Source organism: Lipotes vexillifer, unplaced genomic scaffold (genome assembly GCF_000442215.2).
Source record: "Lipotes vexillifer unplaced genomic scaffold, Lipotes_vexillifer_v1.1 scaffold646, whole genome shotgun sequence".
Lineage (NCBI taxonomy): Eukaryota > Metazoa > Chordata > Mammalia > Artiodactyla > Lipotidae > Lipotes > Lipotes vexillifer.
The window spans coordinates 1266310-1282442 of NW_006769605.1; the positions used below are offsets into that span (position 1 = coordinate 1266310).

At 48.7% G+C, this 16133-nt stretch overlaps 1 protein-coding gene across 2 annotated transcripts in view; it reads left to right on the forward strand.

The window, feature by feature from the left end:
- DIP2C (DIP2 acetate--CoA ligase C (putative)) overlaps positions 1–12877 on the forward strand; it is a 366491-nt gene extending 353614 nt beyond the window's left edge. For both annotated transcript variants that reach the window (XM_007445661.1, XM_007445662.1), the window contains exons 33-37: positions 4722–4779; positions 6199–6273; positions 8099–8273; positions 9883–10006; positions 12625–12877. In XM_007445661.1, coding sequence (XP_007445723.1) covers positions 4722–4779; positions 6199–6273; positions 8099–8273; positions 9883–10006; positions 12625–12877 — 685 coding nt within the window. The remainder of the gene's footprint in view (positions 1–4721; positions 4780–6198; positions 6274–8098; positions 8274–9882; positions 10007–12624) is intronic.
- Positions 12878–16133: the final 3256 nt, after the last annotated feature.

Sequence of the window (16133 nt, forward strand, 5' to 3'; positions counted from 1 at the left end):
CAGCAGGGAGGGTCAGGAGACAAGATAAACTCCTAAACTCCGAGAGCAGGGGAGGCCTGCTGGGCAGAGAGGCAGAGACTGGCCAGTGTGCGTGCTCAGCAGTCCCACTGCTGAAGGAGGACCAGGCCATGGACTCGCTGCCCACGTTGGCGGGAACCTTGGGGTCTGAGAGGAGGAAAAGCACAATGCCCGGGCTCGAGGCGCAGGTCAGGGCACTTGCTCCCGCTCTTGGCTCAAGTGGCCTGGTTCCATTCATGACACCAGGTGCCCCACTCAGAAGTCATCCCTGTCATAGTGCCACGGCCAGAGCTACCCGAGTGGTGGCTGTGAGTGGTGGACAAACAGCAGAGCGTAGCTTATCCAGAACAGCCCTCATGTTTGGCAAAGGTTTTGCTCCCTTCCCTTGCCTGATGGTCCGGCCTTTGTAGGACACCCAGCCTGCTCGCTGGCCAGCTGAGCCAGCCGCTACCTCGGCCCCTTTCTCTTTCATTCTTTCCCTCTTTCCTCACCCCTGCTTCTGCCCGCTCATAATCTTCCCAGCCAGTTTGGCCTCTTTCTTTATTGCTTTCTCCATCGGTAGCCAGTTGCCAATATCCAGACTCCACAGTTGGCCAGCCAGCACTTGGGCACAGGCTTCTTCACTTAACCTAACTACTCAGATTGGCCTAATTTAGTTCAGTGTAATAGGCTACAGCCTCCTGACCCAGCAGGCTATAAAAAGTTATCATTCCCAGCATTGATATTTCCTGCAAGCATCACATCTGTCTGAAAGCTGCTACAGGTGAAGTTGCATAGATTCTTAGTGCTCTAATGGTAATTTTTAATTGTAACCCACCCTAAATTAGCATAATGCTACCTGGGTCCTAGAAGAGTTTTAGTCCCTTCTAATTCTGTCTTAATGCAGCCAGTAGTTTATTTTTGAAGGATGGCATCATTAAGCCTATTGGCATACAGGCAGACCTCAGAGATTCTGTGGATTTGATTCCAGACCGCCTCAGTAAAGGGAATATCACAATAAAGCAAGTCGCACGAATTTTTTGGTTTCCCAATGCATATAAAAGTTATGTTTACACTATACTGTAGTCGATTACGTGTGCAATGTAGCATTATGTCTGAAAAAAACAAAGTGTATGTACATTAATCTTAATATATTTTGTTGCTAAAAAATGCTCACCGTCATCTGAGCCTTCAGTGGGTTATAATCTTTTTGCTGGTGGAGGGTCTCCCCTCAGTGTGGCTGGCTGCCGACTGAGCAGGGTGGTCCTTACTGAAGGTTGGGGCGGCTGTGGCAGTTTCTTAAAATAGGAGAGCCATGAAGTTCGCCACATTAACTGACTCTTCAGGAACGATTTCTCTGTAACACGCAATGCTGATGATAGCATTTTACCCACAGTGGAACTTCTTTCAAAATTTGGATCAGTCTTCTCCAACCCTGCCCCTCTTTTATCTACTAAGTTGATGCCATATTCTAAATCCTTTGTTGTCATTCCAACAATCTTCACAGAATCTTCACCAGGATAGATTTCATCTCAAGAAACCACTTTCTTTGCTCATCCATAAAGTAACTCTTCATCTGTCCCAGTTTTCTCATGAGACTGCAGCAATTCAGTCACATCTCAGGCCCCACTTCTAACTCTAGTTCTCTTGCTGTTTCTACCACGTCTGCAGTTACTTCTTCCGCTGAAGTCTTGAGCCCCTCAAAGTTGTCCAGGAGGGTTGAAATCAACTTCTTCTGAACTCCTGTTAATGTTGATATTTTGACCTCTTCCCATGAATCATGAATATTCTTAATGGCATCTAGAATAGTAAATCCTTTCCAGAAGGTTTTCAATTACCTTTGCCCAGATCCATCAGGGAAGTCACTATCTATGGCAGCTATATAGCCTTATAAAAGGTATTTCTTAAATAATAAGAATTAAAAGTCAAAATTAGTACTTGATCCAGGGACTGTAGAATGGATATCGTGTTAGCAGACATGAAAACAACCTGTATCTCATTGTCCATTTCCATCAGAGCCCTTGGGTGACCAGAAGCATTGTCAATGAGCAGTAGTGTTTTGAAAGGAGTTTTTTTTCCTGAGCACATCTCAACAGTGGGCTTAAAATATTCAGTAAACCATGTTGTAACCAGATGTGCTGTCATCCAGGCTTTGTTGTTCCATTTACAGAGCACAGGCAGAGTAGATTTAGCATAATTCTTACAGGCCGTAGGATTTTCAGAATGGTAGATGACCATGGGCTCAACTTCAAGTCACCAGGTGTTGTAGCCCCTAACAAGAGTCATCCTGTCCTTTGAAGCTTTGAAGCCAGGCACTGGCCTCTTCTCTCTTGCTATGAAAGTCCTGGATGGCATCTTCTTCCAATAGAAGGCTGTTCAATCTACATTGAAAATCTTTTGTTCGGTGGAGCCTCCTTCATGAGTGATTAGCTAGATCTTCTGGATAACTTGCTGCGGCTTCTTCATCAGCACTTGCTGCTTCACTTTTACTTTTATGTAATGGAAAAGGCTTCTTTCCTTAAACCTCATGAACCAACCTCTGCTAGCTTCTAACTTTCTTCTGCAGATTCTTCACCTCTCTTAGCCTTCGTAGAGTTCGAGAGAGTTAGGGCCTTGCTTTGGGTTAGGCTTTGGCTGAAGGAAATGTTGTGGCTATTTTGATCTTCCACCCAGACCACTAAAACTTTCTCCATATCAGCAGTAAGGCTGTTTCATATGTTCACTTTTAGTTTCCTTCAAGAACTTTTCCTTGGCATATACAACTTGGCTAACTACCTGGCGGTGCAAGAGGCCTAGCTTCCAGCCCATCTTAGCTTTTGACCTGCCTTCCTCACCAAGCTTAATCATTTCTACCGTTTCATTTAAAGTGAGAAATGCGTGACTTGTCCTTGAGAAGAATGTCACTTGAACACTAAGGCCATTGTAGAGTTATTAATAGGCCTAATCTCAGTATCATTGTGTCTCAGGGAATGAGGAGGGGGAGAAAGACAGGGAATGGCCAGTCAGTGGAGCAATCAGAACACACAGCATTTATTAAGTTCACCATCTTATAAGGGCAAATTCGTGGCACCCCAAAACAATTACAATAGTAACATCAAAGATCACAGATCACCATAATAAATGCAATAGTAATAATGAAAAAGTTTGAAATATTACAAGAATTACTACCATAATGTGACAGAGACATGAAGTGAGCAAATGCTGTTGGAAAGATGGCACTGATAGACTTGCTTGATGCAGGGTTGCCACAGACCTTCAATTTGTAAAAAAAAAAAAAAAAAAAAAAGAACACAGTATCTGTGAAGTACAGTAAAGCAAACAAAGTGCAATAAAAGGAGGTGTGCCCACATTCTGGAAGGCTTAAGTAGTATAAGATCTAGGTGGTTTTTCTTTGATAGCCCTCATCTCTTGCTGTTAGCATCAGGGTCTTCCTAGAGACAAATACCAAAGCATGTGGTGGGTATCAAGTGATCCAGAATTGCTGCAGTGACTTCTTCCACTCATTACATCGTTGCTGCAGCTACTCAGGTACCTCCAGCCATCCCAGGGTCTCCTCTGCTCCTTTTGTCTGCAGCAACACAATACACCACACCAAAGGCTAGCTGGAAGGCAGGGCATCCTTTGCCTGAAAGTAAGAGCTTTATAGCTGCTTTTCAGAGGCCTGCAGCCCCAGGATGCCTGCCGGCACGGGAGCCCTACCCACACCCCTCTCCGTTGGGACCTTGTCTGTCTGCCCTCCTCCTGCTCATGTTGTCATCCACGCCCTGGACCCTCACTCTGGGCGACCGGAGCAGAGCCTGCGAAGGAGCCCCACCAAGCTGTGACTCTCAGGGTCCTTCCTTCATTGCCCATCCCCCTTCAGCAACACTTATCAGTTATGGGGGCAGATCTGTGCTGATACAAAGAATGGGTCATGCTGGTGAATTTGACAATCCCGCGTTCCCTGGCCCCATCCTCCTGCTGACGCCCTCCTTGTTCTGCAGTCAAGCATCCCAGCAGGTTCCCCTTTGCTCCGTTTTCTTTAAATAAAAGTTGCCTCTAGGTGAATGATCAGCATCACAGTCTCAAAGTAACATGGAGAGATGTAAAACCAGTCATAGAATAGTTAAAATAACACAGCTGGGAAGGACTTAGCGAACTCAGGTTGTGACTGGCGCCAAGGTCCTCCACAGTTTTAAGATTAAATCACCAGTGAATAGTTTTTAAATGGAAAAGAGCTTCTTTTCTAAAAGGAGCTTTTGCTGTCTGAACTGGCCGGTCCTCTCTAGTGTGCCTGTTTGAGGGGGTGGGTTCTGTGCTGCTGTGTCTGAGGCCCTGCCTGTGGTCTGCAGGGGCAGGGCCGTGAGTGTTTCAGGACCAGGCATCGCTGTCCCAGGGGTGGCAGCTCTTTGAGGGATGCAGTTTAATCCTTATTCTTTCCCTTTTCTGCAAGTGCTACGTCGACCCCCGGTTACTTTAAATGCAGAATCGTTCCCAGTCATTTTTCGGGTTGGTAGGTGGGACTGCATCTCCATTCTCCGTGGCCTGTGTGGTGGCCCTCGCTGTTTCCTCTCTACTATCGACTGCTTTTTCTTTGACTTCTAGACCATTTTTGCGTTGGGTAATGCTCATCAGCAGAGTTAATGTTCCCCATCAAACTGCCAGGCATTGACCAAGTGCTGGATGTGGAGGAAGGGAACCACTGGTACAGAAAACACAGTAACACCTTCTGTTTCTCTTTGTAGAGTCCGTTTAGTAGAAAGAGGATCTCCTCATAGTTTGCCCCTAATGGAATCAGGAAAAGTAAGTATTGAAGGAAGGCGTATGCATGTCCATATAAACACGAGTCTCAGTTTATGGGCTTTGAAAATTCAAGAAATAGATGGTAGATTTTTTTTTTTTTTCCATAAAAGTTTTCTTGAACGTAGTATAACAGGACTGGTTTTGGCCATGAGCACAGAAACTCAAAACGACAGTGTTTTAAATGAGTTAGGTTTTTTTCTCATGTAGAAGAAACCAAAAGGGACTGTGGCATCTTATGTCTTGGCCTCCCCTCGCAAGGGTGCCTCAGGGTCTAGAGTGGTTTTTCCAGCTCCAGCCTTTTCTTCGCACATTCCAGCCAGAGGAGGAGAAGCAGAAAAAGGAGGAGGCCAGAGGTGCAGACTGTGAGGACAGCTCCTCAGCTGCCTCGCTCGCACTTAAGTATCACTGGGCATTGTCACCCACAGCTGAAAGGCAGGTTGGCAGCACTACATTGGTTTTGAATGTCTACGGGCCTGGCTGACAATCGGGGCTTGTTTACTGTGGAGCTGGACAAAGAATGGTTATCAGGGGACAGCTAGTCCTTCTTGTTCATAGAACTAAAGGCAAGAAACGTATTTAAACGTAATTGAAGACTTTTTTTTTTCTTTTTTTGGCCCCAATCGTCAGATCTCTTCTCCATTTAACATAATTCTAAAAGCATATTGTTTTGGGACCTTTTACAGTCTGTGTCTACATGACTGCCCATTAGAATTCTTGGTACTAAGTTGGCTCTAAGGTGGGACACGGCGCTACCCACCCACCCAAGTCGGTCTGGCGGGCCGCTCGTCAGACGTGTTCCAGGAGCGTTCACCACAGATGTGTTGCCTTATCTCAACCGCACAGTGTTAATTAGCTGAACTGAGACGGGTTCTGTTCTAAATTTCCAGAATCAGGTTTTGCTTCATTACGTGGTTTCAGTGGAATGTGGAGCATTTCTGAGCTAAACGTCCATTAAGAAGGAGGTGCTTCATATCGACATTGTACTAGAAGATGTTTACCAGCAGGAAAAGTGGGCGGTGTGGTGGAGGAAAGGGGCAGAGCCGCAGGCGCGGTGTCCTCATGGCTCGGCAGACGCATGGGTGGTGACGGCTGTCTCTTCTGGACACCACAAAGCAGCTCCACTAAATCCTATTTTGCAAGCATTGAGCCTGTTAAATTATATCATTTATCATGTTTTTGTTCAAATTCTTAATTTTAGGATCACTTTAACACAGGCTCTGTCACTGTAATAATTACAATGAAATGTAATTGTTTTCCTGTAATTATATAATGCTGTGGTATATAATTTTGATTTAAATCCATTCACTTTCTAAACCATTTTAATCAGGAAAATAGGCACATGGCATGAAAGCAAGGTCAAGGTTGATTGTGCAGTATCTACCTGTCCGTCCGCTGATGAGACTCTTCTTTCCAACATAGATACTTCCAGGGGTTCGGATCATAATTGCCAATCCAGAAACAAAAGGACCGTTGGGAGACTCACACCTGGGTGAGGTGAGTTCCGGGGGCTCACACCTGGGTGAGGTGAGGTACAGGGTGTCCATGAAAGTTCAGGATTACAAAGTAGGAGTTCCTTAAGGGAGTATCATAGATTCTCTTCAAAAAGTTTAGAAAAGAGGAAACTTCATGTGAGTGGACTGAGTTTCCTTGTTTCCCAGCCCTTGGTTTGTCTTCCACGTGCCTGCTGCCTTCACAGCAGGGAAGTCCTTCATCAGGAACACGATAGGGAATGTGCAGAGGGAATCTTGCGAACCCCAGAATCATAACAGCACCAACAACCGTGGCAGGCAGGCTGAGGACACGACAGGTGTTTATCTGGGTCAGAAAGTCACTTCCGCTCCCTTGTGTTGACGATGAACCTGGCCAGTGACTCCCCACCCGCCCCCTCATCCTGGGCGCTGCTGGCTGCGTGTGGCTGCAGGAGACCCCTCCTGGGCTGTCATCCCCGCAGCTTGCCCTGCTCGGCCGGCCAGGTGTGCCCGCCTCTGCCTTACACGGTCCTTCTCTCTCCCTGATGGACTTGTTTCTTCTGACATGTCTGCCTCCCCACCCCACCCCCATTTTCCTCTCCAAGGCCAAGCCCACAGTGACCCTGTCCTGCCCTCTAGGACCCTCTTGCAGGTGCCACCCACTGTTCGGTCAGCTTCCCCCCCTTCCTCTGACCCGTTCTGGCCGCACAGAAAAGGCTGCCACAGCTGGCACCCCACCAGCACACCAGCCCCGCCACTCTCCTGGAGTGGTGCCCTGGGCACATGTGTGTGCCTCGTAAAGGGGTGAATAGTGATGAGGTGTGAGTCCTAACCACTGCTCACTCCCCAAAACCTTTTTCTTCTTGGACAGTTTTTTGGCCCCTCACTCGTCTGTCTCTATGTGAAGATCAGAACTAGTCTGTGAGCTGCACTATATTTTAGGGATTTCCTTTATATACATATATGTCTAGGAATGAAATTGGGATGTAGCACCCGCCATCTCGGGCACCTGGAGATGCTCCCGGCGGGTGCTGTCCTCACAGCGGGCGGCCTTGCTTGGAGCTGAGCATGTGCGCTGGGCGGAGAGGCAGGGACCACTGCACCCTGGTGTTCTACTGGGAACGTGTCTTAACAGAGATGGTTTTCCTTCCTCTCGCTCGACGGGGTGCCCTCCGTCTCTGGTCTGCTTCCTCGTTGCTCAGCAGGCACGACTGAGGGCCGCTGGCTAGACCCCAGCTCCTCCGGGCCTCATCTGTGCAGACTTGATGGGCTCCTCTGCCTTGTCCCTGGCTCTGCTCAGCTCACGTGGTCGGCACCGTGTCAGCAGGTCTTTCTTTCCCATTTCCACACTCAGGCACTTTTTCCCCCCATTTTTTGATGTTACAGTGCCTTTCCCTCCTAGAGTTTGTTTCGTGTTGTGTTCTTTTATTACAATGTAATATTCCCAAAAGTATGCAAACCAAGTGAAAGGGAAAATAGATCACAAAGCTTCTTAACATTTTTCCAGCTTGCTTTTTAGAAACAGTCGGTACATTTGAATAAATACAAGGAAACTCATACAACCTCGTTCATTTGATGTTTATTTCAAAAGCCCTCAATCCATCTGCTTTAACGGAATTCTCAACAGATGATGGCTTGGTTGTTTGCTCAGCCTTGAGCTTGCTGTCACGCCTTCGTTTCAATAAACTTTGTGGCATCTGTGTCTCCCCAGAAACTGGAATCGTCTTGTTTTTGCAGGGCAAGGACAGTTTCAATAGCACGGAATCTAATCTGTTGAATTGTAAAAGTAGCTTCTGCCCTGGAGATCATCTCAAGTTAACTTATCCAGTTTTATTTTGCTTCCTTAACAGATCTGGGTTCACAGCGCCCACAATGCCAGTGGTTATTTCACTATTTACGGAGATGAATCCCTCCAGTCAGATCACTTCAACTCAAGATTAAGTTTTGGAGACACACAGACCATCTGGGCACGAACAGGCTATTTGGGGTTCCTGCGGAGAACTGAACTCACTGATGCAAACGGAGGTGAGAGTCCCAACAGGCGGCATGAAGGTCCTCAGACCCCTGAAACCTGTCTGGGGTTTGGGATCCTGGGAGAGTGTGCATGCGTGCATGCTTGCTGCAAGCCAGCCTGTAAACAGCCGAGAGTGAGAGAGCGCCAGCTCAGGACAAGTGCATCCAACAGTGGAAGCTGCATGTCACGTGCTCTGTGCTCCCATGTGAGCCAGGAACACATTTAAAACCAGAGGCAAGAGCCAGGTGCCGTGTTGTCCACAACAAGTGCCTGTAAGTGCAGCTCACAGACTTGTCTCCAATCCTGGAGCCACCAGCCCAGCCCAGGCCCTCCTGAAGCCCTGCTGCTCTCTTCCAGGGCAGGAGGCGCTGGCCTCGGGTGCTCTGCATTTCTGCACCTGTCCAGCAGGCCTGGTGCCGCAAGGTGCCTGAGGGGAGCAGCAGCTCTGAGGGGCTGGCGCTGGGCGTGGGTGTTACGCAGAACTAACACATTAAGAGCCTGCCTGCCCTTCTGGTCTTTGCTGATCCTGGAATCCTTTCTCCACTCTTTATTTCACTAAAAACAGAGACAGGACTTGGGTATTACATAGAGATGGGGCCTGAGCTTTCTTGGTGAGATCCTGCCAGACTCAGAGCCAGAAGTCAGCGAGCCTTCCTGACCCACCTGTCTGATGGGAGCTGTGCCAACCTGGCTGAAGCAGCATGAATTTAGGGAAAAAGTACAAGATATTTTGGTGTTGCATTTTCAATTTGGGAAAATCATAGACTGTTTTACTTGAGGGTGCTATCTGGGGTTCCTTGAGGAACTTGAGGAACTAAGCAACACCCAGACCTCCCAGGAGGCAGGGCAGGTCCCATCCTGCGGAGCCCGGGGGCTGGGACAGTGGGATACCCCACGGCAGCTGTGGTTAGAAGCCAGCAAGTAACTGCCTCCATCTCATCTGACTTAAACTGGAAAAGATTTATTTTCTGGTATTTTATATGGCAGTCACTTCTCTCAGACTCACCGTGATATATTTACTAGTCTAAAGATTAAAGATGTCTCCTTGTTTTTAAGGAAAGGTGGACAGACTGCATGTTGTCATTATCCCAAGGTTTGCACAGCTGATGAGAATAAATTTAACAATTACACGAGCTAAGGAAATTTTTGTTCATGAACATTCTCAGAAACTATGCTTCCTCTTCCCGCTCAGACGTGCAGTAATAAGAGAGTTAAGAGCTCATGTGCTGGCACCAGAGGGAACTGGGCATAACTTGGGCTGTGCTGGGTCCTCACCATGTGACTCCAGGGAGCAGGTCTGCTGGCCTGTGTCCCGGCGGTGCTGATGCTGCTGAGGGCTGTGTGATAACACACTTGACGGCGTGTGGAGGCTACTCCTATGGGATGAGGGGAGGGACGTGCAGGCGTGTGGCCAGTGCTGAGCCAGGCAGCACTTCCGCCTGCACCTTTTCCCTGAAAGCCTCGGGCTGCAGAGTTTCCCTGGTAGAAGGGAGACAGCATCCCTTGCTCAGTGATCTTTTCTTTGCATCTCTTTCACATTCAGGGGTAGTCTTTTTTTATTTTTTAAGCGGCTTGAGCGGCATTGCGGTGAAGCTCACACGGTTTCCATTCCCTGTACAGAGCGCCACGACGCCCTCTACGTGGTGGGGGCCCTAGATGAGGCCATGGAGCTGCGCGGCATGAGGTATCACCCAATAGACATCGAGACCTCCGTCATCAGAGCCCACAAAAGCGTCACAGAATGGTGAGGAGGGGGTGGCAGCCTGAGGGCACGGGGTCCTGGGCAGAGTCAGCTTTCCAGGGTGAATCTGAACCTCTGAAGAGCACTCCTGGTGCAGAGTTGTTGCTTTTCCCGAGAGTGACATAAAGACGGCTGGGCAGTGTTTCCAGGGAGCCGTTTATTTGGTTTTTTGTTAAGGAAGGCGTGATGTAGGGTAAATAGACTGTCCGTGGGAGCCTAAACGCAGCATGCCTGTGGGAAGACCTTAGGCTCCAGGAGAGGCCGCGTTTGCCAGCGTCACTGGGTTGTCAGTGACAAGTCACCCACCCCTGCCATCCTTGGGGGTGAGGAGCCTTGCAGGCCATGCTTCTCCCTGGCTGTTTGGTTGGCTGTGACGTGTGAGTGTGCCCAGATCACCGCCTGGCCTGGGGGCTGCAGCGCTGACCACCTCCTCAGGGCCTTTACGTGGCATTTGAGAGTGAAAAGTAGCTTCAGCACCATTGGCTGCAGGTCTGCTCATTCCCTTAGTCCCTGAACTGGCAGAGGCCTGATGGAGCTGGTCTGGAAGCTCAGGGCAGGAGCCCCAGGGGGAGGCTTGTTCCAGAACCTTTCGGGAGCAGTTTTCTCGGCAGGTGGGTTGGTCTGAGATTGTCGGCTGCCTCTTGTTAGCTGACGCAGGCTGGTGTTCTTGGCTGTGCACTGCACTGCACAGAGGACTTGGCAGACAGAAGAGTCGGGTGGACGGGGGCGCCTCGTCCCCACTTGGTGCCGTGTTTCAGGGCGAGCAGTGACGGAGCCCGTCTGAAGCACAAGTCCTCAACCTGCCAAAGCTGCCTGTCCACTCGTGTGTCGAGGAGGGCAGGGCAGAAACCCCAGAAAGGTATCAGCCCAGAAACTGGCAGGGGCCCACCTCAGTTTCCATCTGAATAGCTATAAATACCAATCACAGCCTTCCATTTTTGTATTTTTAAGAAAATAATTTTGACTGGCTTGTATTGCCTCCGTCGAGTATTTTCTATCTAGTTGAAAAGGTGCCGTTTCTACTTAAAAGTGTGTGGCAGGGGTGCCCCTCATGGGTTTCTCCTTTCTGTTCTGAGCATTGCTTAGATGCTGTGACGCGGAATAAAGCTGCATTTTATTCCAAAGGGTTTCTCTCTGTTGGAGTCTGTGCAGCACAACCATTCTGTTATGTCCCTCCCCCTTGCCTGTGGCCCCCCCCCACCACAGGGTGCCCCCATCAGTCACTTCATGCAGAGAAAGAAGGATGTGATGCCAGGTCACATCTGTGACTGCCTCACTGAGTACAGTCCAGCCCCCCGACCCTCTCAGCCACTGCGGCCCCAGGAGAGCTCCGGCGGAAGGAGAGTAGCCGGCAGCAGCCCACGGCCTCCTGGCAAACCCCCTCCCCAGTTAACTGTGGAGTCTGAGCTGGTCCTGATGCTGCGCCATCGATTTCAAATGCCAGGATAAGATTGTCCCCAGCGTACATCAGAGTAGTCACATGTGATTCATGGGCTCAAGGCGCGGCCCTTGTGGAGCGGTGCCCGACGCCTGGGAGCTGTGCCCTGGGGCTCGGCACTGGCACTTCTTCTCGGGAACAGCTCCCCGCAAGGTTGTGCCCTTAGGTGTACACGTTCGTCACAAAGCAAAATCCAGAAGGAGGGGTCTGCTGAACACATCCTCCAATGTTTCCCTTTCATTTTCATGTATTCATTGGCCATACTGAACAAAATATTCATTTTGTCCTAATAGGCATACTCTGTGCTTTCAAGAAACAATAGTGAATGTTCCCAGATACTTCCTGCCTCACAACTGAGATAGAACCTTCTCTGTGTCTGGCAAGAGAAAGATCCCCACAGCCCACTGCAGGGCCCCAGAGCCTGGCCTGTCCTCCACGCGGCTCTGGTGGCCAAGGGCAGTGTGTGTTAAGGTTCTTAAACAACCATGTTTTAAAAGCCCAACTATATGATGTTAAAATGGCTTAAAGTGTAAAGCACTGTTCTTAGGCTTTTACAAGTTGGGCAGACAAAATACTCTGGATGGCCCTCCTGTTGAAAGATCCAAAATAAGACACTTCTGGGTAAATCTCTGGAGTTCTCCAGGAATTACCGCACATGAGCCAGGTCTCACTGCATTGCCCTCATCCTAAACTCAGTACTTTAAACAGGAATCAGTTAATGTGCCCTGCGTCTGCAGTTGACCGCTGAGGTATCTGACCCCAGCGTGGCTGGAGCGCACGGGTCAGCCGGGCCAGCCGGGCCAGGGGCTGGCAGCTCTTCTGCAGACGTTTTTCATCCCCCTGGTGGCAGAGGCAAGTCAGGGCCAGCCCCAGCGCCCCCGCTGTCTTAGCCTCAGCGAGAAGCCCACAGACCTTGTTGCAGGCTGACCCAGTCACCTGGCGGGACAGACTCCACCCTCAGGGGTGTGTGGATCCGGGGAGGGCAGGGGCGGGGCTGCCACCGCGAGAGCAGGTCAGTAGGAGGTGCGGATGACGGGAGTGTGAGAGCCGGTCAGGGACCAACAGGCCTGAGGAGGCTTAGCGCCCAGGCAGGTCCACAAAGAACCCAATGGAACGTCTGGAAAAGAAAACAGGATCGTTAAGTTCAAGCCCCGCTGTACAGTGATGCTTCTCTCTCTTCCAGTGCTGTGTTCACCTGGACAAACTTGCTGGTGGTTGTGGTTGAGCTCGACGGGTCCGAGCAGGAAGCCCTGGACCTGGTGCCCCTGGTGACCAACGTGGTCCTGGAGGAGCACTACCTGGTGGTGGGGGTGGTGGTGGTGGTGGACATCGGCGTCATCCCCATCAACTCCCGGGGGGAGAAGCAGCGCATGCACCTCCGCGACGGCTTCCTGGCCGACCAGCTGGACCCCATTTACGTGGCCTACAACATGTAGACGCTGCCAGAGGCGAGCCATCTGCTCAGTGTCGCGAGTGTGCAGACGCCAGGGCAGGTTCCCGAGCGGAGCTTTCGCCAGGTGGTGGGGAGGAGACTTCCCACTCGTCCTGGTCGGCACGGGGGTGAGATGAGAAATGTGAAGTTTGCTCAGAAGGACTTCGCGTTACTGCCTTCAGTTTCTTGGAAAAGCCCATTTCAAAAACTTTTTCTTTTTTTTTTAATTATTGGATAATAAGTGCTTTCTTCGTAAATGTGGTATTTTGTTAAGCCAAAATAGCAATTAAAAAAATATTCTGCCCTCCAGATGGGTTCTTTTAAACAATTTATGTAGTGTGACAAAGAATTGTTTTCTCTGTTTTAATGTGTCATGAAATCTTAATGCCATGGACCTGCTACTAATTTAAGCCATTGCTGGAGCTCATCCTTTTAGGACAGTTTGTTGAGGTACGAGAAAACCTTCCAAATAGCACCTTCCAATTAGATTTTAGCAGCTTTCTTTGTCAGAAATGTGCTGAAGAAACAGGCTAATAATCGGCCTTTGAATTTTAGCATGGAATGAGAAGAAATTATAAATAAGGCGTATTTCGGCAATTACCTTGCAGATATCTTTGTACTAAACTAAAATGATAAAATAAGTTAACTTCTTATGTAATTATGTACAAAACGTTTAATTTATTTTGATCTCTTTAGAAGTATAACAGAGAAAACATTCAAGAATATTAAAGTCTTGTAATGTTTGCTAATATAAAAAGTGTTGTATTATCTTGCGTGGATAGCATCACAACAAATATATATATATGAAATATAAATTCACTAAGAACAAAGGAGATTTTAAAGTTTAAAACGCAGAACCTGTCACTTGCATGGCGTCCCCTCCACTGCACTGTAGATAGACTCTCGCCCATTGCTGGTGTGCGCGGCCAGACAGCCAGCAGCACAGTCGGAACCTTTCCTCTGGAACCAGAGACCAGCAAGTGGCGCTGTCGCCTCAGAGGTGGCGGATCGGAGCTGGACGTGCACTTTTCCCTCTGCTGCGGGGTCTCGACGGATTGTCAGTGCCTCGTGCCCACCGCACTGCACGGCCTGGGGAGCAGCTGGCCCACAGCACGCGCTCTCTCGGCCGCAAGAATTCATTGCACAATATTCCCATCATTTTTGTTTGTGTCACCTTTTTTTGGTCCTCGGTATGAAAGGAATGTCATTCTGTGGTCATTTGCAGCGGGTTGTGCTGACTCCCTCAGCGGCTTTAAGGGAAGAGACTCACCAGGAGGGGGTCGTGCCTGGGGAGCCGCCCCCGCTGCCGGGACAACAGAGCCACTGGCTGGGGCAGGAGGCCCCCAACCCCCACCCCCCGTCACCACACCTCCTGCGAGGACACACTTCTGATTTCCATCTCTTGCTGCTGCTGCTGCTGCTGCTGCCGCCGCCTCACACGCCTTGGAACTTTCAGAGCTCCTCGCACACTCCCGGACTGAATCAGCCTGTCTGCCTCCAGCCAGGAAGAAGTATCAGCTGTCCGAGCAAGATCCCCTTTGTAATTGCCCCAGTGCGCCCCACGGGGCCGTGTCAGGTCTGCATGACTAAGATTGCTGCTGGCGAGACTGAGACCCTTTCTGTGAGGTTGTCTTATCTGCCTTTGCTGTGTGTGCTGGCAGTGAGCCCTTTGCTACAAGAGAGTTTTGTTTGACTTCTGAGATCCAAGGCTAATTGCTGTTAAAATTTTAAGTGGCATTTTAAAAAAACTTGTCTGCATGTGGGGTGCATTGTTCCATCTCCACAAGTTATTTGATTTTTAAAATATTGTTTGACTTCATTGCTGTGTATGAATATTTCTCTCCATGCTTCAGATACACATTCCCACAGTCTTTCGCTCCCTAAGGGGGAAAAAACCCCACCACACACAGAAAAGACAGACATGCCCACCTTGTGTAGGGGGAGGGGTTTAAGGTTTCGGGTCTGACACTGATGAGGAAGCAGGACTGCAGGTGGCTCGTGAGGCCCAGCGAGGTGGGGTGAGGTCGGTCCTGCTGTCCTGTGTCAGCGTCGAGGTCCAGAGGGCTCAGGGCTGGGATCCAAGTTCTGTTGTGCAAGAAAAAGGAAAGGAGACACTAAGTACCACCCGTTTAGCAATAAAGGAAGATCGTTCTGTACTAGGAATTGTGCTGTGGATGAGTCATTCATGAGAACGTAACCAGTGTTTGTCTTGTGTCCTTGTGCTTTTGAAGTCAGACAAAACCGTGTGATCACCTTGCACACAGGAGGGTACACAGTGATCACTGAGACTCAGACCAACCCGACAGGGCGGCTTCCTCATGGTGCTTGTTTATTATATCTATTTAATCCTGCTTGACACTTTACCCAAGGGAAACGGTCCCTTTTACCAGTTGGATGCTAGCAGCGTTGTTTCATAGTGTGGTGACTGGTTAGAGAAATTCATGTACTCAACCAATCACGGTTTCAAACAAAATTTTTATGTGCAAAGGACGGCAACCTTCTCGTATGTTAAACCACCAGTAAGCTTTGTACATCTGTGATAACGCCTGTTTTATATTCAAATGAACAAATAAAAGCTTTTATTTTTGTTGCTCTGAAAATAGCAGTTTCTTAATTGGTCCCCTGGAAAACTGGGCCAGCTTCCATCCTAGGAAGGAAGTGACTCCTACCAGGAATGTATCTGACTCTGTTTACATAATTTGTTGCATTACTTATCAGTATAAATAATCATACTTTGAACAATGTTTAAATTTTGATGTGGGCATTTATTGCTAAAAATATTCCTATGGCAACAAATGTTTTGTGAAATGTTTTTTTTAATTCTTTTAAATATATCTAAATATATTTGTTCATATTTTGCTCCAAGTGTACAGATTATTGGTAACTTTTAGGAACAAGGAGTGTGCGTCTGTGTGCACATACTCTCTGCTGCTCCTCGGCAGGAAGCTTTGCCAGGACATAGGTCTCGCTGACGATTCCAACCCAAACTATCTTTGTTTTGATCTTGGCTTCATCTCTTGGAAAGAGCGGGATACTCCAATAAAGATGTTTAAAAAAAAAAAAAAAAAGTAGTAGCGGGTTAACTGACCACCAGCCTAATGGTTACAGAAGCTTAAGTTTAATACACATGAAAATCAGTAGGACTGATTCTGCACACAGACCAACAGGCTTCACCCGAGTGCCTTTGTGTTAGAATTCCACTTGTACCAGGACCGTCCCGCGCTAATTGGGGGTATAAAAGTGGGTGGCCGGTGCAGACC